Here is a 23,559-nt window from a genome sequence, read left to right as displayed (position 1 = left end):
GGTACATAGGAGGGACCTAATAGCGTGGCGCGCGTCGGGGAGGACTTCCTGCCAATGGGAAACCAGGAGATTCCTGGAACGGATGGTCAGTAGGACGGTCTTCCAGACCGTCGCATTCTCCCTCTCCACCTGCCCGTTCCCCCAGGGGTTATAGCTGGTAGTCCTGCTCGAGGCGATGCCCTTGTCGAGAAGGTACTGACGCAGCTCGTCGCTCATGAAGGACGAACCCCGGTCGCTGTGTACGTAGCTGGGGAAACCAAACAGGGTGAAGATACTATGCAGGGCTCTAATGACTGTGTGGGAGGTCATATCGGGGCACGGGATAGCAAAAGGGAAGCGGGAGAACTCGTCGATGACATTCAGGAAGTACACATTCCGATTATTCGAGGGAAGTGGCCCTTTGAAATCGATGGCGAGGCGTTCAAAGGGCCGAGAAGCCGTGACCAGGTGGGCCCTGTCTGGTCTATAGAAGTGCGGTTTGCACTCCACACAGATCGGGCAATCCCTGGTGATGGCTTTTACCTCCTCAGTGGAGAGAGGTAGATTTCGGGCTTTGACGTAGTGGGCGAGCCGGTTGACCCCCGGATGGCAGAGGTCATTGTGGATGGCTTTCAGGTGGTCGCTCTGCGTGCTGGCGCACGTGCCGCGGGACAGGGCATCTGGGGGCTCATTGAGCTTCCCCGGTCGATACATGATATCGTATTTGTAGGTGGAGAGTTCGATCCTCCACCTCAGTATTTTATCATTTTTAATTTTGCCCCTTTGCGAGTTGTCAAACATGAAGGCAACCGATCTTTGGTCGGTGATGAGGGTGAAACTTCTACCTGCGAGGTAGTGCCTCCAGTGACGTACAGCCTCCACAATGGCTTCTGTTTCCTTTTCGACCAAGGAATGTCGAAGTTCTGAAGCGGAGAGGGTTCGGGAGAAAAATGCGACTGGCCTCCCTGCCTGATTCAATGTGGCTTCAAGAGCGACCTCTGAGGCATCGCTCTCAACCTGAAAAGAGACGGATTCATCCACCGCCCGCATGGCCGCTTTGGCGATGTCCTCCTTGATGCAGTTGAAGGCCTGGCGAGCCTCAGCCGACAGGGGGAAAAGTGTGGCGTTAAATAGTTGGCGGGCTTTGTCCGCATATTGAGGGACCCACTGGGCATAGTATGAAAAGAATCCCAGGCACCGTTTGAGGGCCCTGGGGCAATGAGGGAGAGGGAGTTCTCAGAGGGGGCGCATACGGTCCGGGTCGGGGCCCAGGACTCAGTTTTCCACGACATAGCCGAGGATGGCTAGCCTGGTCGTGCGGAAAATGCATTTCTCCATGTTGTAAGTGAGGTTGAGTTTCTGGGCCGTCTGAAGAAATCGATGGAGGTTGGCATCGTGGTCCTGCTGGTCATAGCCGCAGATGGTGACGTTATCCAAGTACGGAAACGTGGCCCGCAGCCCGTACTGGTCCACCATTCGGTCCATTGCTCGTTGGAACACCGAGACCCCGTTCGTGATGCCAAAGGGAACCCGGAGGAAATGGAAGAGGCGGCCAATGGCCTCGAACGCCGTGTAGTGGCGGTCCCCCGGGCGGATTGGGAGCTGGTGGTATGCAGACTTCAGATCCACCATGCAGAAAATACGATACTGGGCGATCTGATTCACCATGTCTGCAATCCTGGGGAGGGGCCACGCATCGAGGAGCGTAAACCGATTAATGGTCTGACTATAGTCCACGACCATGCAGAATTTTTCCGCGGTCTTGACGACCACCACCTGAGCTATCCAGGGGCTGTTACTGGCCTCTATGATCCCCTCACGTAGGAGCCTCCGGACCTCGGTTCTGATAAACGCCCTGTCCTGCAGGCTGTACCGCCTGCTGCGAGTGGCTACGGGTTTACAGTCTGGAGTGAGATTGGCAAAGAGTGGAGGGGGGGGGGGGGGGAGATTCGCAGCGTGGCTAGGCTGCAGATGGTGAGTGGGGGTAGGGGTCCGCCGAAGCTGAGGGTGAGACTTTTGAGGTTACACTGGAAGTCGAGTCCCAGTAAGAGTGGGGCGCAAAGTTCGGGCAGGACATATAGTTGAAAATTAGAGTAGCTAACGGCTTGGATTGTTAGGGTCGCGAAGGTGCGCCTTTGGAGGTGAACAGAGTGGGAGCCCGAAGCGAGGGAGATAGTTTGCCGTGCAGGAAAAACAGGGAGCGAACAGCGTCTTACCAGATCTGGGTGTATGAAGCTCTCGGTACTCCCGGAGTCGAAGAGGTACGGTGTACTGTACCCGTAATTTTAACGGTCATCATGGAGTTGCGGAGGTGTTTCGGATGCGAATGGTCCAACGTGACTGCGCTGAGTTGTGGGTAGTCGGCGGCTCGATCAGCTGTGCTGGACTGGCCCCATGATGAATGCCCGCTGAGGTCGCAGTCTTCGATCTGGGTTGCTGAGTTTGGAAAGGATGGAGCCCAAGATGGCCGCCCCCGTGGATCGCACGTGGTGGGCGGCGAGGAAGATGGCGTCCAAGATGGCGGCCCCCATGAGTCGCACGTGGCCGGCCGCGTGGTGGGGGTTTGCCAAGATGGCGGCCCCCATGGGTCGCATGTGGTGGGTGGGGCGGAGTCGGAGTACAGGCCGCGGCGTTACGGGGCCTGCGAATTCAGGGAGCGAGTGCTCTGGGCTGCGGGAGGGTTTGAGGCTGGAGCTTTCTTCGCCAGACATACTCTGGCATAGTGTCCTTTGCGACCGCAGCTGCTGCAGGTCGCGTTGTGGGCCGGGCAGTGCTGCCGCGGGTGCTGGGGCTGGCCACATAAGTGGCAGGCTGGAGTAGCATAGTGGCTGGGTGGCCGCGCGGCGCAGGCCTGGGGCAGTCGCTGGTCGGGGGCCCATGACGTGGTCGCGGAGTCCGCGGGGAACGAGGTGAGGCTGCGGAACGAGACCTCCATAGTAGTGGCGAGTTCTACAGTGTCTTCTAAGTTTTGGGGCCCCTTCTCAAGCAACCGCTGGCGCACGTAATTGGATCTGAGGCCTGCAACAAATATATCGCGGACAGCGAGTTCCCTATGTTCTCAGCATTTGCAGCTTAGTAATTACAGTCCCGGGATAAGGTTTTTAAGTCTCTTAGGAATTCTTCTAGTGATTCTGTGGGGCGCTCGCGGCGAGTAGTAAAAACGTGGCGCGCGTAGACCTCATTGACGGGCCTCACGTACATTCTGTCGAGTAGGGCCAGGGCCTCTGTATATGAGCCGGTACAATTAAGTTGAGTAGATATACGATGGCTCACCCTTGCGTGCAGTAGGCTGAGTTTCTGCTCCTCCGTAGTTTCTGTAGTGCTTGCTTCAGCCAGGTTGGCCTTAAAACATCGGGGCCAGTGTGAAAAGATTTCTTTCACCTCAGCATCCTGTGCGTCGAGTTCCAGTCGATCAGGTTTGAGGGCTGATTCCATGGTCATTCCTTACTGTTTCTTAAGACGATTAAATTGGTGAGACCATCAATTCACACGGCACGTGGTTAGAAGCAAACAGTGGTTTCAATCCTCTTACAACAGAGCCTGCCTGTGACGAGATGAACTCTAGATGAACTGGCAGACAGGCTCACAACAGCAACCTTTATACTTCCGGTTAGGGGGAGGAGCCATGGGCGGAGCCAAGGGTGGAGCCCAGTACAAGCTCCTCATCTCCCCCTATGGGTAGAGCCGCACAACTACACATGATCTAGTACAAGGTACAGGCTCAACACATGTACAATACAGTGTGGATTATTAGTGTTTATAATTCACCACAGTCATAAACTATTGAAGAGATTTTGACAGAACATCTGTATCTGTAAAATACACACCTTTCAAATACATTGGGCGTGATTCAGCGACTTTGTTTCACCCAGCACGGATCTGAGCACAAAAGGTGAATTGTGCACGAGCACCAAATCAGGCTCCAGGCAAGGTACAAAACCTCACGAGTCACCTGACTCGGTCTGCCTCGGTCACTGGGCATGATCCAGATCTGCATAGTTAAATGAGGCTTTCGGCCAGGTTCACCTGGTGTCCATGACTCACTGGACGCACCTGGGAGATGACACCAGGGTGCCTTGGTTGCCTCGCTAGCAGCTGGCATCTTAGCAGTGCCAGCCTGGTGCCACTTTGGCACCCTGTCAGCACTGCAAAGTTGTCCTGGTGGCACTGCCAGGGTGCCTGGTGCCAGGTTGGCAGTGCCAGGGATCAGGCCCAGGCGGCCTTTCAGGTATATGGGGGGGGGGTGAAGGGGGTTCCTGGCAGCCTTCCCAAGGTTGGGGATGATGGTGGGGGCAAAAGAGTGTGGGGGGGCCTGAAAGTGTGGGAGGGTGGGTGGCGGAAGTTCGGGGCAGCCTTCCAAAATGACACCCCGATCTGCGACGAGCCTTTCCTGCTGTAGAGCTGAAGCTGAAATGCAGCCTCGGCGGGGAGAAACTCGAGGCCAAAATACCCCCCAGCAAAGTGCTGTTTGAAAGCAGCCGCCGAGAAAACCCTGCTAAACACGCCATTCAGCGGACTTTATCATGGACATTGAAAATGAAGGAGTTCAACAGCAGTGAGTTTCTGAGGTCCACAAAAGGTTAATTATTCCACGCTGTTAACAACTACAACCTATAAGGGACATGGGCTGCAAACTTATGTTCTATATTCCTCCTCAGGGTCAGTTTAAAAGTTCAAAATCAACTCTGTATGAGTCATTGAAGAGAATGTTATTGAGCGGAACACACTTCCAATGTTCTTCTGGTACATTCAGGATTGGTTCTCCAGTCTAAGTGACATAACCAAATTCACAATTCTAAAATTAAACTCAACCCGACAGTAAAGCAATGCACAGTGGGATGAATCTGTATTGTTAATGATTTTCAAACATTAGCATGATCATGAAGATTCCAATCGTAACCTCCTGAAAATATACTTTCAGCACAAAGTTCATTCATCTGTCTAAGTTGAGCCTGAATGCTAAAAAGTATGAAATCTGTAAGAGTAAATATAAAGCATATATTTATTGTTAAACATAATAATTTGCTAAACTCACATAAAATTGGTCCGACCATGAAATTCTGATCTGAACATAACTGGGCTGGTACACGGTGTAAAGGGATGATGTTGACTAAAGATTGTTCAGACCAAATGGTCATGTTTTCCAAAAATTCCTTATAAACTGAGCATCTAACAGGCTACTCATGGGCCTGTGTGATACAGTAATACATTCATTTCAAATCTTAGCAAGTTATGTTTGAAAAAAAAATCAATGCACAAGTCCAAAGTAAAGGAGATAATTTAACATTTTATATTTAATATCTTGGAAATGTCAGCTGTTTTTACATGAAGATGACATCCGTCAAAATATTCCCATGCCAGTGAAGTTATAACTTTATTGATGTTAGCAACAAATCCTTCAACAGCCACAGACAGATTTCATTAATGCTCTGTGGCAGTATTAACCTTATACCAGCAGGAGGATGCAACTGTAATAAGGACAGACATCATAACCAGCATGTTTGGCATGATCGCTGGGAGCAGAGAAAGGCTCAGTCTGGGACCTTCCTTGAAGCTGTTCCTCTACTGTCAGCATAAGATGTGGCAGAAGTGGTGTTTCAACCTTAGATAAATTGAATTCAGATACCAATAACCAAATGCATGATCCATCAGCTCTCATGCAAGCATAAGAGCCTGTAAGTTGTTCTGTTCTGAACGTTGGATTTGATCTATTTTATTTACTATAAAATCTATAAACAACAACAAAAGCTGAGTGGCACAATTTATCGGCCGTATCCCGCCAGAATTGGGACAGGGCGTCTCCGATAAATCCTGGGAGAAGCCTCTCCTGGGATGCCTCATGATCATTACGCCTCAAGATAGTTCGAGACTTTGTGATCTGAATCCTGCCCACAATGGTCGGGCCCAGGACCTACCGGCCTCACCGAGGAAACCCTGCCAGGCGCCGTTCAGCACTGGTCCCACAAATGCGGATGAGGCAGAAGAGCACTTGGGAAGGGGTGAGTGTCCCGGGCGATCGGAGGCCCCCAGGGGGCTGGTATCTGGGGCAGGTGGCACCTTGACACCCCTGATGCCACTCAGGCACCTTAGCACTGGCACCCTGGCAGTGCCACCTGGGTGCCAGCCTGGCACTGTCATGGTGCCCAGATAGCACTGCCAGGTTGATAGGGGCACTATCATGGTGCCAGGTTGGCAGTGTCATGGTACCCAGGTGGCATTTTTCTCACGTTGAAGATCGGGCCTGGGGTACCCTTCCTATGTGAGGTGCTTAATATTTAATATTGCTTAATATTGCCACAATATTCTCAAATAAAACAGTATTTATTCAATTCAATAATTTCAAAACAACTGCTCTGATAATACATTATCGTATGTTACATGGGATAAAACTCCATATTTCCCACTTACTGTGAGCAATGCCACGGGTGTATTGCTAGTTTTATTTATTGATAAATGGTTTCTGCAGTAGGTGGCGGATGGACTGCCAATCAAGTGGGCTGCTTTGTCCTGGATGGGTTCTGAGTTTCTTGAATGTTGTTGGAGCCACACTCATCCAGGCAAGGTGGGGAGTGTTCCATCACCATATAGGTGGTGGACAGATTTTGGGAAGACAGGAGGTGAGTTAGTCGCTGCAGAATTCCCAACCTCTGACTTGCTCTTGCAACCACAGTAATTATATGGCTGGTTTAGTTCAGCTTCTGGTCAATGGTAACCACCAGGATGTTGACAATGGGATTTCAGTAATAATCCTGTTAAATGTCATAGGGAGAAGGTTAAATTGTATTTTGTTAGAGATGGTCATTGCCAGACACTTCTCTGGTGTGAATGTTACTTGCCACCTTCCTGCCTGAATGTTGTAAAGGTTGTGCGGCACATGGACACTGACTCCTTCAGTATTTTAGGAGTTGTGAATGGTAATGGATGTTATTCAATCACCATTGAACAGCCTCACTATGAAGATCATTGACGAAGCAGCTTACCTTGGAGATTACCCTGAGGAACTCCTGCAACCATGTCCTGGGACTGAGAGGATTGGACTCCAACAAATATAACTATCTTCCTTTGTGCTAGGTATGATTCCAACTAGTGGAGAGTTTCCCAACCGATTCCCATTGGCTTTAATTTTGCTCAGATCCCTTGATCCCACAATCGGCCAAATGCTATCTTGAATTCAACGGCTGTCACCTCTAGGGTTCATGTTTGGACCAAAGTTATAATCAGGTCAGCGGCTGAGTGCCCTGGTAATCCCCAAACTCAGCATCAATAAGAAGATTATTGCTATGAAAGTGCTACTTAATAGCACTTAATGACCCGTCCCATCACTTTGTTGATGATCGCGAGTAGACTGAATGGATAGTAATTGACTTGATATGATTTGTCCATTTTCTGGACAGGTCATTTCTGGACAATTTCGCACATTTGTGGGTAAATGCCAGTGTGGTGGCTGTAATGGTACAGCTTGATTAGAGACGCAGCTATCTCTGGAGTACAAGTCTTCAGTACTACTTCCGGGATGATTGTCAGGATTCATAGCCTTTGCTGCATCCAGTACCTTCAGCTATTTCTAGCTATCCAGATGTTAGTAAAGGGGTCTTTATAGGATCAATAAGGCTGAGTGTGCTGTTGTTAATTCTGGTACCCAGATCAATGCTGGGTGATCCACCTGTTTTTCTTCCTTTTCAATGTTCTGTAGCAGTTTGGTACAATTGTGTGCCTTACTAGGTAATTTCTGAGCGCAATTATTATGTCAACTACATTGCTTTGGGTCTGGAGATACAAAGTGGCCAGACCAGCAATGACGGCAAATTTTCTTCCCTAAAGGAACCAGATTGTTTTTTACGATCATCAATGATAGTTTCATGGTCACCATTACGAAGACTAGCTTTGAATTCCAAAATGATTAATTAATTGAATTCTATTCATTAAGTGAAATTAAATCCCACCCGTTGTTGTGGTAGTATTCAAATCCATGACCCCAGAACTTTAGCCTGGGCCTCTGGATTATTAGTTCAGTGACATTACTACTAGGCCACCATCATCCCGATTTGACATGGTAGAATAAATCAACCCTGGTGCCCAGTCAGCAGCCAAGCAATGATGTTCACAAACATCTAGTGATATTTGTGGTGTAGATTTGCCCTTTCTAAACATCAGCTAAATCTTGCAACAGTGATATCATCAAGCAGGGTGTGCAGCCAATCACATTGAAGTGTTGTCACAAAACAGCAAATTAGAAAGTAAAAAAATATCTCATTCGGCACTTAATTTCTACTGCGGATTTTAGAGCAAGACTAACGGCAAGATTTTCCAGCTGTTCACGCCGAGGGCATCTTCTGGTCCCGCCGTTGGCTCACCTCACTGGGTATTTCCTGGCAGCATGAGATGGAACAATGGGAAATCCCATTGATGGTGGTGGGACCAGGAGATTCCACCATCGGCCAATGGCGGGCCGTCTCCCGCCGCAGAGAAACACACTTCGGAGAATCCCGCCCTCAGAGTGTGAAAGGACAAGTTCAATTCTTATCTGTTGAGCAATTGCTACTTGATTGCATTCTGGGGAAGTTCAACAGCTCACCTAATGGGGAAGCAAAGAATCACTGACCATAACTTTTGGACTTCCCCATTTAATGGCACATGTGCCTATATGTTAAGTTCAGAGATATACATTAATTGGAAAGATACTTTATGTCTGATGGTAATCAACTGGATTGGTTTGGTGGATTTTGTTCTGATGTAATCAATCCAAAGTCAAAAGAATAAAAGAAAAATTCCCAGCATGTAATGTTAGAAGCTATTTTGTAAAACAGTAAAAGAGAGGACCAATGAGCAGACGTTTTAGGATTCTTTGCACATGTATCATGTCCTGACCGAGTTGGTAGGCAGACAGTTGCTACCTACAGGGAAGTGTCCAGCCTCAATTTTAAGTCCTCCGTCTAGCATAGCTGAATTCAAACATATCCCACAGAGGAGCACTCATTGTAACACTTTGTGATGCAGTACGCTGATACAACAGCACATCCCATCACTACGCTGCCCTTGAGAAGATCTAACATTTTCCATGGCAAAATGTTTTGAGTATGAACTGAAGATGTCAGATTGGGAGAGTAGAGAAAGATCTTTGAATATTCTAAATAAGTCTGTTTGACGGATCACAGATTTTGTGCCGAGATTGATGAGATAATTGTATTTAAGTCTGAATAATATAGATGACTTCTATAATGAATATAACCAGATGCTTGTTTCATGGGGATTTGTCCCCCTCTCCTCTAATGCACTTCTGAAATGTGTGCCAAAAAAGTACAAAGCTAAAAGTACAAGAGCAAGTATTGGTGTATTTTTCTAGCTTGTTTAAAAAGGTGCTAACACATATTAACAATTTTATTCACTTTACCTTTCCTGTCAGAGACATGCTGATACTAGCTTCAGTATTTAGGAATGTCTGTTAGTTAAATGATATCACAAAGGCAGTCAAGTGAGGGCAGACAGAGACATTTTAATTAAGTTCCTTGGTATAACTTTATCTGAAGCTTCAGGCATCAGGCTCAAAACGAGCGCAAAAGTGCACTTGATACTGAATGGCAACAGAAAAAGAAGATACTCTCGACAGCAAACTCTCCCATTTACACTGGCGTCAGGTTGGCTACAGGTGAATAGCAGCAATATAACCGTCACAGCAGGAGGGAGGGACCACTTCAGGGAATAATCATTTATTTTGTATTGATTTCTGGAAACTGTGTCCCAGATAAATTCCGAGACAAAATGACAATGCTCCACTTTCTGGTTGTAAGAGAGAAGAAAATGAGTTGTGCCACTGGCTTTGTTTTACTATCGTGTTTCATTTTACAAACATGCCGCAGTCGGATTTTTTCAAACACGAAAACCTAAACAGCTTTATCAGCGTGACTTATAGACGGTAAAGGTATCACCTGCTTGCTTTGCTGCAGTATGATTTGAAGTGAAAAGGTCAGAACCACACGCAATTGGACCATTTGGTTTCATCCCAGGTAACCTTCTTTCTCCCACAATTGAACCTGCTCAATTCTCTCAGAGATTCTGTCAGTCATAGCCATTGTCCGTCATTACTGCAAAATGCTTCTCATCATATAACACTGTCAGAACTGGTGCTGTTGCAAGACTGAAGAACTCTGGGCACCCAGCATATAGTGTTGCAGAAAATGAGCCCGAGTCCATTTCTCCAGGCACCATGTTCCAGTACAAAATTAATGATGTTCGAAGCTGTGGCCTAGCAGGTGAAAATGTGCTGCAACAATTATTCTAATGCAGGAATACCACAGCACCAAATGTTGCTGTCAAGGAATGGTTTAATTACCCTGGCACCCATGCCACTTATAATCACCTGTCATTAGTAACAATGCTTGCATCTGTTTACACGTTCTGTCAGAAATGCCAGTCTGCCTCAGCCTAAACAGGAGACAGATTTCTTAATGACAGAATTTGAAGTTAAAGGTCTCCTCATTGTTTCTGACCAGTACAGGATTGAACTGAAGCCAGACGCTTTCTTTTCATCACTGCTAATTATATATGATGAAATCCAACCTGGCCTCTGTTATTTACTATACTGATTCTTTGGCTCCTTCCGCATACCTATATCTGATATAGACTGTGCAATTGCCCAAAAGAGAATAAAATAGGTATTTCAAAATTACAAGTCATCCACTTCCAGTGATGCGGTAGATCAGCTTTCACTACAGAGTTTAACTGACGAGAAAATGTGCCCTATGTTCTTATTAATGAATATGTGGCTCATTGGGATCCAGAGTTTGGGTTTGGTCCCTCAATTCTGGATTCCCTACAATGCAGAAATAGTGATTTATGTAAACAAAAATGTAAAACATGTTTTACAGTATTAACTGCTAGTCTTTATGCACATATATTGAAACTATTTAAAATTCATTACAACCTAATCAAAACTATAGTTAGAAAAATAATCAAATGTAATAAGTAACAATCATGCTTAATTAGTGCCATGTACATCAAAGTATATGTTACAATAAATTGCTTTTCATAGGCTTCCATATAGGCCCCACAAACAAGAAATGAGATGAAGACCAGCCAGTCAGTCAATCAGCTTTTAAATTACTTTGGTTAAAAGAGAATGTTAGCCTGGCCATGAGTGGGAGAACATCTAGCTCTTTTTTCAACCTTGTCACTGGATCTTCAACATCCACCTGATACCATAGAACTGAATCTGGATTTGCCATGTGATTTAAACAGCATCAATGAGCATTCCCACAGTCCTGAATGGGAGTGTCAGCCTGTGCTCAGACTTGAATGTGGATGTGGAGCTCAAGCCTGCAATCTTGTGATCTAGCTTTGAGACCAGTACCAAACGAGGACGAACAAGAAAAATGGGTGATAGCTGAGGTAGATTTGAGACCTCTGAAAGTCACATCAACAAAAAGTCTGCCTGGGCATGGTTAGGTGACTTGATGCAGTTTCTGTACCTCGAGAAGGTCAAGTTCACTGTGAGAGGGTCGATTGATGGGTTCTGCGTAGATGGCATCCATTTTGCAGATTGCACTTTAAGGAATTGATCACTGTTAGCTGTTAGTGGGGCGGGGGGGGGGGGGGGGGGGGGGAGAATCTGGGTGAGATTTATGTTAAAGGGAGGGGTTGTTACAGTTGTTGGCTGTTTCTTTTCTGGTGTTGATGCATGTGTTAGTTTTGTTTTGCTTTGTAAATTTTTGGACATAAAATGTTAAGAGTTCAATAAAAACACTTTTGAAAAAAAAAAGCAATGGTCTAAGGACTTCATAGTTTCAATCATGGAGTAGTGTGTGGCAGATATAGGAGGGAAATTAAGTATTTTGAGATGTACTCTTTCCATGTTAGCAGTTCTTTCTTTCCAACGTTCTTGTGAACTTGACTGTTTTCAACTTTTTCAAATACACACATATTACATTTTTATAAAACAGCCACTGCCTCAGACAGAAGAGTACAGTCCAGTTACAACTGAGTAAAAATAGAATATTCTAATGTTGATACTGTAAAGAGATTACAATTGCACATTTCATAAAGTGATTTACACAGCCCACATGTTTCGAAGAGCACTGAGAAAGATTGTCTGCAGGAAACATCAGGGCGTCCGGAAAGTGACTGAATTCTTTTAGTAAACAAGATGTTGTTTTTACATAGAATCTACAGTGCAGAAGGAGGCCATTCGGCCCATCGAGTCTGCACCGGCTCTTGGAAAGAGCACCCTACCCCCTACCCAAGGTCAACACCTCCACCCTATCCCCATAACTCAGTAACCCCACCCAACACTAAGGGCAATTTTGGACACTAAGGGCAATTTATCATGGCCAATCCACCTAACCCGCACATCTTTGGACTGTGGGAGGAAACCGGAGCATCCGGAGGAAACCCACGCACACACGGGGAGGATGTGCAGACTCTGCACAGACAGTGACCCAAGCCGGAATCGAACCTGTGACCCTGGAACTGTGAAGCGATTTTGCTATCCACAATGCTACCGTGCTGCCCACTGTTCCATCAAGTTAACTGACACTGGGCTTCCAAGCAGTCTGCTGAAAACCCACAATGTTTTGCAAAGTACCTCATATTCTCTGCATTCCCCCCCCCCCCCCCCCCCCCCCCCCGCAAAAATTGTACTTCTTATTTTTTAGTATTTTGGGTTTGCAGAGAAATATAAAGAGTTTATAAAGAAATATAAAGATTTAACAGCCAAAACTAGATTCAGCATGTTTTTTGCACTGGAATAGGGCATTGAGAGATGATTAAAGGAAGAGGTGCAGGTTAGTGCATTAATCAGCGCCAGGTTCCCCATTCCAGATAGGACCCCCTGGGGCACTCATTACAACCATTAGTATACATGACAATTTTCAAATTTGTTCTTTCAATGCAGCAATGTGAGAGTTTGTTAGGAACTCACATACAGTGCTGCTTTTGATCCATGACACCCAGTTTAATAAAATGGGCTTTTACACAAATTAATGTCTGATCTTTGAGCTAGTCAGGCTGCTCCTTTCCATTAATCCTTGTAGCAACGTGAATTAAACATGTTTTGTGGTTTCAAACATTTTTTTCCCCAACTTAATTTTCCTTCCAGGTACTTTTGACTAAAACTTGGCTGAGGGGGCAGGGTGGCATCAAACTTTTATAGTGCTGAAGCATGGACAAAATTGGCATGATGGGATATGTTCTGTCTTTTATCCTGACATCATCTTGGGAGGTATCATTTTATGAGTCCTTGATACTTCTCTCCCATCAGGTATATTAGAAATTTGGCCACATGTGCTTCATACAATTTCCTAATTATTATGGAAAATTACACCCATGCGCACTTCTCAAGATGTGCAGCTGGCTAACAAAAGTTTCCCCCAACAACACAGATTCGTAAATTTATCCCCCTCACTTTCAATCAATGGCCGCCCCCAAATGTATGTCCACCTGGGAAATTCATTGCTTGAGTAAATGAATATCATTAAAAGATAAAATGCCAAAGGTGTGAGAAGGCAATTTGAGTCCGCCATTGTCTGTCACACTATACTACAGTTCTTCTTCCTTAACATCTAATTGCCTTTAAAAATATTTCTAATGCTTTTGTCCCTATCGTCCTCTCTGGCAACTTTATTTTAAACAGTTGTCACTTTCTGAATTTTGTTTCACTTTGCTTGTTTTAACATGTTACATAGTTTATCTATATGTTTTGTACTTTATAATTCTTAATGAGGATCACTCCTAGTCACTTTCTTTCTAAAATGTTAGTTTGAGCTTCTCTAGTGTTTCTCCCTAACTCATTCCCTTTGCACATTGAATCTTGTTGCTTTTCTCTACAGCTTTTTCAATGTTTGAATTTTTTTGCGGTGTGGGGCTGGATTTTCCGCAGCCCCGTGCCAAAATCGCATTTGGCGCGGGGGCAGAGAATCTACATTTACGCCCGAATCAGGCCCGGCGCCGCTCCCATGGTTCTCCGGTCCCTGGAGAATCACTTGCGCGCAAAATACGCAGCGCGGCTGAGGGGCCATTGCCAGAGACCTTCCCAGCGACACCCCAGTCCCAACTGGCCGAATTCCCAACAGCGTAGTTCTGACCATGTTTAGCCGGTTGGAACTATCGCACGGGGGCTCTGGACTCAGTTTGCGTCCGCCCTGGTCAGCCCGCTGAAGGTAAGTGAATTATTCTTTATTTTTTAAAGGAAAGTCTGGAATGAAACGCCAGCGTTTTTACCCCGGCGTGGGGACATAGCCCCATTTTTGGAGAATCCAGCCCGTGGTGACTGAGACTGAACACAATAAACCAAGTGTGATCTGGCTTTATAGCATAATGTGTGTAACCTCTGTATTCCATTATTACAGTAATGCAACCAGCATTCTGTTTGTTTTTAATTGCACCTCTAATTGAAATTGGCGAGCCCACTATTATTTCAAAGTCCCTTTCTCAGTATCCTATATCATTTCCACTCATTCAGTCTAATTATATGTACATTTTTTAAAACCGTAAGCTAATTGTCTACTCCAAATTTGATTGTTATTTGCCTGCCTATCTGCATAATCCTTTTGAAAGCCGTTAACTGTAGCCTTTATCAATTGTTCCCTCAATTTTAATGTTGCCAGCAATGATCTCAAGTAAGTTGGTAGCATCCTAGATATTTAAGTGCATGCAAACCAACATGGTTTCCGAATGCTGATTTTTTTCGGAAACTCCACCCACATCCACCCAGTCTCCCATTGTGCCTCTCTGGGATACTTTCAATTTTGTAGCCAACATTTTCTACCTTGGATTCCTGTGGCTTTTAGCTTAATTAGAAGTCTTTCATGTGGTACTCGTCAAATAGCTTTATGGCTAGCCAAATAAACAGCATTACAGGAAGTCACATTATCTATCTTCTTTGTTTTGCCAGACAGGTTCGTTCACTATATTGGTTACTTGCTTAAGTTATTGCCACACAGATCATCTGTCAGCCAAGCCCAGTGGATAGTTCTATTATTTTATCTGCTACTAACAGTCAGGCTTGTAATCACATCATCTTGGAAGGTATCATCTTATGAGTCCTTGCATACCTCTCCCATCAAGTATACTAGAAATTTGGCTCTGTGCTGTCTACAATTTCCCAATTATTACAGAAAATTATGAACAATACCCATCTGTATGTCATCCTTTTTAAGCATGGATGTCTATTTGCTTCTATTCTTATGGAACCTCACCAGTCCTCAATGATGCCTCATAACATAGGTCAGTGCTCCAAAATTTTTGTCCCAATTTTCTTCAACACCCCAGTAAAATATGCTCTCCTGTGCAGGAGATTTATCAGCCATAAGTCTCTTTCACTATCAAGTGCTTTTATTCACATTGACTTCAAAATGATCAAAGTGGATGATTTATAAAAATTGAATAGTAAATCAGTATTATTCTACATAGCAAAGATGTCGAGAAAACGTATACAATTTCTACTGTTTTATTTTGCCCAAATTCATTGGCACCAACGTTTAGGATTCTAACTTAATTTCCAACAACTCTTTTACTGTTAAAAACTGTAATGCTGTTTTAATATTCTGTTTTATGGACTATATATTCTGCCCATTTATAGGCAGTGGTGGAAAATCTAGTTAATCTTTTCTTATACATGTCGCAAGGGAAATATTTCCCTTTAAGCTGTGTGGACACAGAATGCTTCAGCAACCTGAAAGTTCCCACACAGGCTATGCATAATGCAGGTTCTTTAAGTTAACATGCATGCGCTTCTGCACAAAATAATTTAAAGGAGCGCATGCACTTAAATAAATCGGCCATACACTGCAAAAAATATTATAGGACACTTTGCTCTAGTGACCCTCTTCCAACTGTAGTGTTTTGTTAAAAATGTATTTTAAATAATTATTGCGCTCCTCCAATAGTGGCTTCTCCCTTTTCCCTTGTTTTTTTTTGGTTTGGTTTTCTTTCTTACTTCCATTTTAGATGTCCAAAGCACCCATTTTGGTCCATTGGGTTACATTTATTTTCCATAAAATATAACAATTTTGCATCTTCAACATATAATAGTTTTATAAGTTAGACTTCCCCTCAACTCAGATATTTTCAGCAATACTTCCCAGATTGTTTTGCATTTATTGGAGTTAACTTTTAAAATTATTTTACAAAAAAATATTTTAGTAAAACAGTGATACTTCCAGTACATTGAAATCAATAGGTAACATAGTTACGGCAATGGTAATGATAACAAGGCAGTTATTCTTGACCCTTCCAGAGGTGACGCTATTGCCTGTCTCAGCGTTGCTAAATAATCTCTGACGCAACTAATGAAATTATCAGCAAAGATCTTAATCCACTCTTAATCGTGCATATATTATCATCAGGTCTGTATTGGTACTGATTGTCAAATTATATTTACTCATACAGTCACTAAACCCTAGAAGTTTTACTGTTTCTGTACATATTGATACTATTCTGCTTTGCCTTTAAGAACCAGATTTAGATCCGAGCAACACAAGTGGAATTCTTAACACACTGGTCAACCACGCTCATTAATTTGATTCTGTTGCCTAACTTGCATCAGGAATATTCAATTTGTACCGGTTTGACTGAAGTCACCCCAATTACATTTTCTGTGCATTTCTATAAATGATCACACTATTATCATCCCTCCAGTAGAGGGCTACATTCATGTTTCTAACCCCTGTACGGAGTATAACTTGCACTCCATTGTACCTCTCTTGAGTTCTGATATTATTTATGTGTGACAATACTAAACAATGAGTGTTACCAGTGTCAGATCCCATCCTCACTGAGGTGCACTTCGAGCTGACATTGCTGATTTTCTCCACTCCCTCACCCATGACACTGATACCAACTGTAGTATTCCTACTACTACTAAGATCATCTGCTAACTCAGCAACGCTCCAAGATCTTGGTTTTTATGATCAGGTACCCATTAAAATAGTTTGCTGAATTGAGAAACACTTTCTACCCATTTGTTAACCAAGCTGAACTATTTTGTATTCTACCAGTATTCTACCTCTCCATGGCACAATATATTATTACACCAGTGTTTACATTGCCGAGCTGTCTCTTTGTAAACTTTTATTACAGTGAACATTTTGAATTTAACAATAATTAGCTTGACATTGAGCTTTAAAGGCCAGGAATTGTTTGAAATAATCAACCTCAGTTGGGATGGCGTCCGGCACATTATGATTGGTCTCAGAATTAACCACGTGGTTAGATCTCCCAATCACTACTGGCATCTCATGACCGCCCCTACTAGAAAGCACATGGATGTGGAAACTGGGAGAATGGAGCTCTGCTTGTGATGCCTCCTCGTGCCTGAATAACCCATCAGCAGTCTGGACTTACGTGTGAAAAATGGCTACCTGTGAAAGTTACAAGGAGACGCATTTACACTGCCAGTTTAATGCCTGCTTTGCAACAATACTAAATTGGCAATATCTGGAGTCATTCACCAATTTCTCTCAGGGGTGAAATGATGTCAGACACCGTAGAGGTTGTAGTTTCAGAATGCTGCAGTTTGATGATGAATGGAGTATGAATCTTGAGCTATATTAAACCAGTTTTGCAAGATATCCATGGGAACTGATGGGCATTTTGAATATCGGCCATACTCAACATAAACATTCTGAGTAGGGACTTTTCCATTGTTGCTTTCTAAACATTAAATTCTGACTCTGAGATATTTCTGTATGATATGTGTTCTGGTATTCACAAGTTCTTCCCAGCCAAACAGGAACTAAGTACTGCAATGAGGGTGCTGTCTGGTTAGAACCCAAATTCAGATGTATATGTCCCCAATGTACCACATTTGTAAAATCACATTCCAGTGAGAGGAGAGACAAAAACTGAAATTTAAGTAAAAGGAAACAAATATAAATGATTGTAAATTTGTTAGTTGATAAACAGCCCCTCTGCGCTTAAAATTTTCACATAATTGTATTGTTAAGATTTCAAAAAAAGATCCTTTAATAACTGTTCTGATATTTTGGAGGTGGAGAGGGAACATAATACTGTTTAACAAGTTAGGTACCTCAACCGGTTGTAATGCCACTCCTCATCATGACAGCAGCGAAGAAGAAGGTCTTTGTATACCTGCCTACCTAAAGAAGGTTCCTGTTAAATAACGAACACAGACAGCTCTGGGACTATACACCTGCACAGGCTGCCTTTTACTGCTTGAAAGGAGAGGCCACAGGGGATAGGCAGAAGGTGCTTGTCTGACAGGGCCAGGACAGGCTTCCTCTGTGGTGACAGCCTGGGCCCAGCCTCCTAGGCCTGACCCACCATAATTCCTTCACAATGCAGTGGCAATGCAGCTGACAGTAGCAGCTGCGCCTCCTAAGCGAGATGGATGGAATTTTCATAACTATTTCCCCAAGTTACATTTCACCTTCAAGATAATTTATGAGCTGCTCGGGAGCCTTGAAGAGACAATATGCTTGCCATAAAATTAACTGTAACAGTCTTGTAGGTTATAATTAACAATGGGAGGGTAGCACCAACTGGCTGAAACACATGGTATAATTGATGATGAAACTGGGAAATTAAGGAAGCTAACACCATCATTACAGCACACGTCACTCCAGTAAAGCTTGAACCTTCTGAGTGTTAATTACAGCCCCCGCACCCTGATGTGGGGATGAGCTTCTGAGCTGGGAGGAGACATTTTATTGGCAAGGCCACCTTGCACCTGGACTGACGTACATTGTATATGTTGCTTGGAAGAGAAATATGAGTCTAACCAACACGATCTCCTGAACATCTGTCGACAAGCCCGCCGTTATTTCCAAATACCTGTATGTGGCTCCTTAGGTGCTTTGTAAGCCAGCTAGACTTGTCCATTCAGGGTTTAGAGCCTCATTCTGCCTTTCAACGAGCCAATAGCAATTTAACTTAATGAAAAATCTCATTAGTAATGAACGAGGAACAACTGTTCTTTTTCTAAGCTGCTTTCATTAGGCTTCTCTGCAATTAATTTTAGCAAAGCAGACAGAAGCTCTTTTCACCTCTACACTAACACTCCTAATTCTTGACTATAGAGTCCCAGCTTTCTGAATCCCAGGCCTTTGCTTCATCATTTTCTGTATGCTGCTGATTTATCCAGGTTTTTGTTTTCTCCTGTGGAGTACAAAATAATCTTACAGCTTTAGGTTAAAAAAAATCTCTCCATTGTCCTTCACAAATACACCCATCACAGTGAATAATGGAGAAAAGAAAAACGTATCCTAGTTATCCTTGAAAAGGAGGAGGCATAAGGTTTCAAAAGGGGAAGACAGCATGAGGAAAATGTTCTGGAGGAATCAAACAACAACTGGTGGCTGTTAAAATGTAGCATTTAATCAAACAGTGTTTCTATTGTTTGTAAGAGGGCTCACAGCTATTCAGCACAGCCCCGATTTGTTTCAAAACTAGGAGACAAAAGTGACACAGGTGAAGGACCGAGGTAGGGAAGCACGAAGGGTCATGGCAAACAAAAGGCATCCAGTATAACTTAAAATGCACTCAGGTCACAGGGCTTCGCGGGCAGCTGAACATCAAGCATAACTAAAAGTCCAACATCTTCATTTAGAGCCGAGCATTCTCAGCATTTTAAGGCTGTGCTCTCCGTTTGAGCATGGTCTGCCTTCCTACAATCAATCTCCTCCTATTCATCACAATGTGAACCTCCCTTTCTCATTCATCATATATTCATCCTCTACTAGACTGGCCCCTTTTCCTCACACTTTTTCTTCTTAATCTATACTTTTGATTCATTATGGGTCAGTAGATCTACATCCACCATGCCTTTTTCTCTGAATCTGTCCTCCCCTAAAAAGGCAGCCTAGAAGCCAGATGGGCATCTTTACAGTCCATTTATCAAGTCCAATGCATCCTGCCTCAATAAGCATTCAGCATGTTTATTGCGCTAATGTGGTAAAGCCTCAGTGTAATCTGCAAATAATTTTCATTATTGTATTTTGACCTTACCAGTCTACAGCAGTTCGGACACAGAAACAGACAGACAAATGTGTTCTAAAATCTCACAGCTGGCAGTTTTAATGTTTGCTTGCCATCCGTAACACCTCTCATTTTATTGACCAAGTAATGACCTTTTCTCTGAAAAGGTCAAGAATGTTCAGCTCAAATGGCCTGAGCACCTCTTGAACAGCTATAACAGATTGCCCATCAGAAGCTATGTTCTGGCAAACAAACTGCTGCCTTTACCCCATGTGATGTAGTCACTTCAACACATTCAGGAAATGGGAGGTTGAGGGCTATCCTTATCAAATCCAGCTGATTTCCTTCACCAGTGCAAGTAAATTGGTGTAATACAACTGGTCTGATTTTTTAGAAAAACACAAGTGCTAATTATTTCCTGCTTTGGCACATAGCTTTCCATGTAATGACAACGTACACAATGGCCTGAACTCTGCTGTAGCAGCATGGAAGTATCATGGCGAATGTTTTATTGCTTTCAACATTGGGCGGTTGATAGCTAGCATTGTTGGTGCTTAGTTGAGATGACAGGGGTCGCCTCAGCATCATAACTAACAGTCAACCTAAAGCTTTGATGAGGTATACTTAGGTGTATGTTAACAATCTGTTGGCGCTACTCTCATGCATCACATGTTCAAGATGGGTCACTGGGTAGGAAAACATCAAACAAAAAGGGGTCATAGGTGTATCAGCCTCTAGGGCACACTTTCCAGCAAAGTTTCAAGACAATTAGTAAAACCACACTCCAGACATTTGCCTTCAACTCTAGCTTTAACAACCTGTATACTGTCTGCTGCTGCTAAGCTTTCACAAGGCACTTCAGCATTCTGTTGATGACTAGACGTAATTTTTTCAGCAGTGGTTTCTGCCTTTGATTAAAATGCCCAAAGTGAGTAAGGGTCAGCAACATCTGTAGCCAGTTTCTTTAATCCCCGTACACTAACAAACTCTCACTCACAAAGTCAATAATATTGTCAAATTATTTTAGTGTTCATTGTCCTTATTGATTTTTTTCATTAAGAAATTGGTGCCATTAGACAAAAATACACTACCAGAAGCAGTGGTTACTATGAATATCTGATGACTCCAAACAAAAGCCTTACCTTGCCATCCAGCTCTTTCTCAGTTCCTGGCGCTCCTCAAGATATGGCAAGAGACAGCGTATAACTTGGTGCTTTCTTTCTGAAGACCATTCTGCCTCATTGATTTCACACAACAAAAGCTTTGTCTAAAAAAAAATTAAAAAGAGCAGGCAATAAAACTAAAAATTAATAAAATTGCCCATTGGCAAATAAAGCAAGGAGCAAAAAATCAATTTCATCTTTATTACTCCCTTCTACTGTGGACAGATCAATAAAGCAAATGAAGTTAATGATGATCAAAATGGATAATATATTTATTTCCAGTAAACCAATTTACATAGTGCACTTGAGGTGAACCTTTGTGTTTAAAATAAATGGCTGCAAGTTGGCCAATACAGCAAAGTTAAGGGTCAAAAAGTTCAGGTAATTCGGAAACCCTGAACAAAGATTTTATCAGGACAGATAGCTACAGAAAAACAAAATCATTTCTCACATCTCAATTGCACATCTCACCTAAAGACAACTGACTCAACAACTATGCCTGGTGCTTGCTATTTTAAACCACACCAACAATTCTCCCTCTAAGATTGTCTGTCTCTGTTTCTTTATTAGTTTAATGAAGGCTAATGACAGATAATTGTCGAGAGGCCCCTTGTTCATTTGTTGCTGAGTGAAGCTTTCACATTTTTAAACTTGTGTTGTTCTGACTCCAACTAGCAGTATGTTTGAGGCTACAGGTCAGGAGAACAAACAAACAGTTTGGGCAGCTCGATTGCCTGCCTTATCTCACCCTACTGTTAGCAGAAGACTTGAACAGCACAAATGTTTACATGCTGATGAACATTTCTTTCCTCTATTTCCTGAAATCACCAAATAGGCACTGGGATGACCTCTCTAGTTCCAGATAGCGCACAGACAGAAGTGAACACTGTTTTTAACAGGAAGAGAAAGCACAAGTATGCACTGGGCCCATTGAGCTCATAATTTAGTTACATGGTGCAATGTTCCTCCGGGTTTCATGGTCACTCAACAATTTGGTGATTTATACTGGAATAAAATTTGCTGGAATCCAGAGGAAATTATGTGGCATGTGGTGAAGGTTGTGATTTCAAGTATTCTACTTAGCTGAATTGTTCCCAATCATTTGTGCAATAATTGCTGTCCCTTTGCCCTGCAGTGTGATGGGTAGAATGATCAACAGAGAGTACAAGCTTCTCAAAAAAGCAGGAGGACCAGAGGGAAATAGGTTCTCAGGGTATTCGGGAATGATTTTCCATTCTCAACTTCAGCGGGTTTATGTTAGACATCTCCACTTCACCAAGAGAATCTCACTGAAATATGTCACCTTATGCAGCCTGAACTTTAGCACGTCTTTCGGGACATGTGGGAAACCGGAGCACCCGGAGGAAACCCACGCAGACACAGGGAGAACGTGCAGACTCCACACAGGCAGTGGCCCAAGCCAGGAATCGAACCTGGGGCCCTGGAGCTGTGAAGCAACAGTGCTGCCCACTGTGCTACCGTGCCACCCATCACATGCAGTGATATATCATAGCTGGGAGGGATTCCACTCCCTCAACGGAGAGTTGGTGTGCTACTGCAAACAGCAACATACATACAAATCAATGGCTAATATCCTGGCAGCTGTCGTGATACATTCATTGTGGGGCAGTCAGCGGTACTATCTGCATTTGAGCCACCATGGCAAAACTGGGAGATGACTGCTGGGTGTCAAGGGCTATCCATGGACAAACTGGCTTATGACTCTGCTACACAACCCATGCACATCTGGCCAGCATGCACATGAAAAGAGCCATAGCGTTACACAAAAAAGTCATCGAGCAGACCATTGATGTGCTTAAACAATACTTCTGCTGCCTAGATCATTCTGGTGCAGCCCTGCAGTGTTCACCATGGCACGTGACATGATTCTTTGTGGTTTACTGTATACTTCACAGCTTTATCAACATGAGGGCACAACCCTATCACCAGATATGCAGTGAGAAACTCAGGCAGAGGAGGAGGAAGGGAGGAATAATCCAATATATCCACTTTGCAGCCGGGCTGTCCAGGATCAAGTCACCTAATAGTCCTTATCTCCCTTTTGTTATTGATCATCACATCATCTACTTGGCCAGAATGCTGAAGTAACACCTACCACAGAACAAACATTCCAAACCAACTTTAGAATCATAGGGTGCGATTCTCCAGAAAGTCTAAGTGTGGTCGCGAACGGGAATTGCCGCAAGTTTCCCGGCGCACGGCCCAGCGAGGCGGGCAACGCAATTCAACGTTAATTGGTCCACTTACCGAGGCCTCACAGGTTTCCCGCGGCAAATGAAGTCTCGCCAGCTGATTCGCCGGGACCCCACTTGCCAGCCTCCCCGCTAATAAGCTTGAGCAACACTTCAGCTGCACTTGCTCAGGCAACCCCAGCCAGCTCGCAACAATGGCGCGGAGGAGACCGGCCACAAGATTCGGGAACGCTGATCTGGGGAAGTTCCTAGACACTGTGGAGGCCAGGAGGGATGTC

General features: G+C 44.0%; 1 protein-coding gene across 6 annotated transcripts in view; it reads right to left on the bottom strand.

Annotated features, from left to right (window-relative positions):
* fto (FTO alpha-ketoglutarate dependent dioxygenase) overlaps positions 1 to 23,559 on the bottom strand; it is a 550,845-nt gene that overhangs the window by 272,191 nt on the left and 255,095 nt on the right. For 5 of the 6 annotated variants that reach the window (XM_038806732.1, XM_038806733.1, XM_038806734.1 and 2 more), the window contains one exon: positions 21,048 to 21,172. The exons of the other annotated variant lie outside the window; for it this stretch is intronic. In XM_038806732.1, the coding sequence (XP_038662660.1) occupies positions 21,048 to 21,172 (125 nt within the window). The remainder of the gene's footprint in view (positions 1 to 21,047; positions 21,173 to 23,559) is intronic. 6 annotated transcript variants of the gene reach the window in all.

The sequence above is a fragment of the Scyliorhinus canicula genome, chromosome 9 (assembly GCF_902713615.1).
Source record: "Scyliorhinus canicula chromosome 9, sScyCan1.1, whole genome shotgun sequence".
Taxonomy (NCBI): domain Eukaryota; kingdom Metazoa; phylum Chordata; class Chondrichthyes; order Carcharhiniformes; family Scyliorhinidae; genus Scyliorhinus; species Scyliorhinus canicula.
Note: the sequence above shows the minus strand (reverse complement) of the source record. Positions and strands in the feature narration are given on the sequence as shown.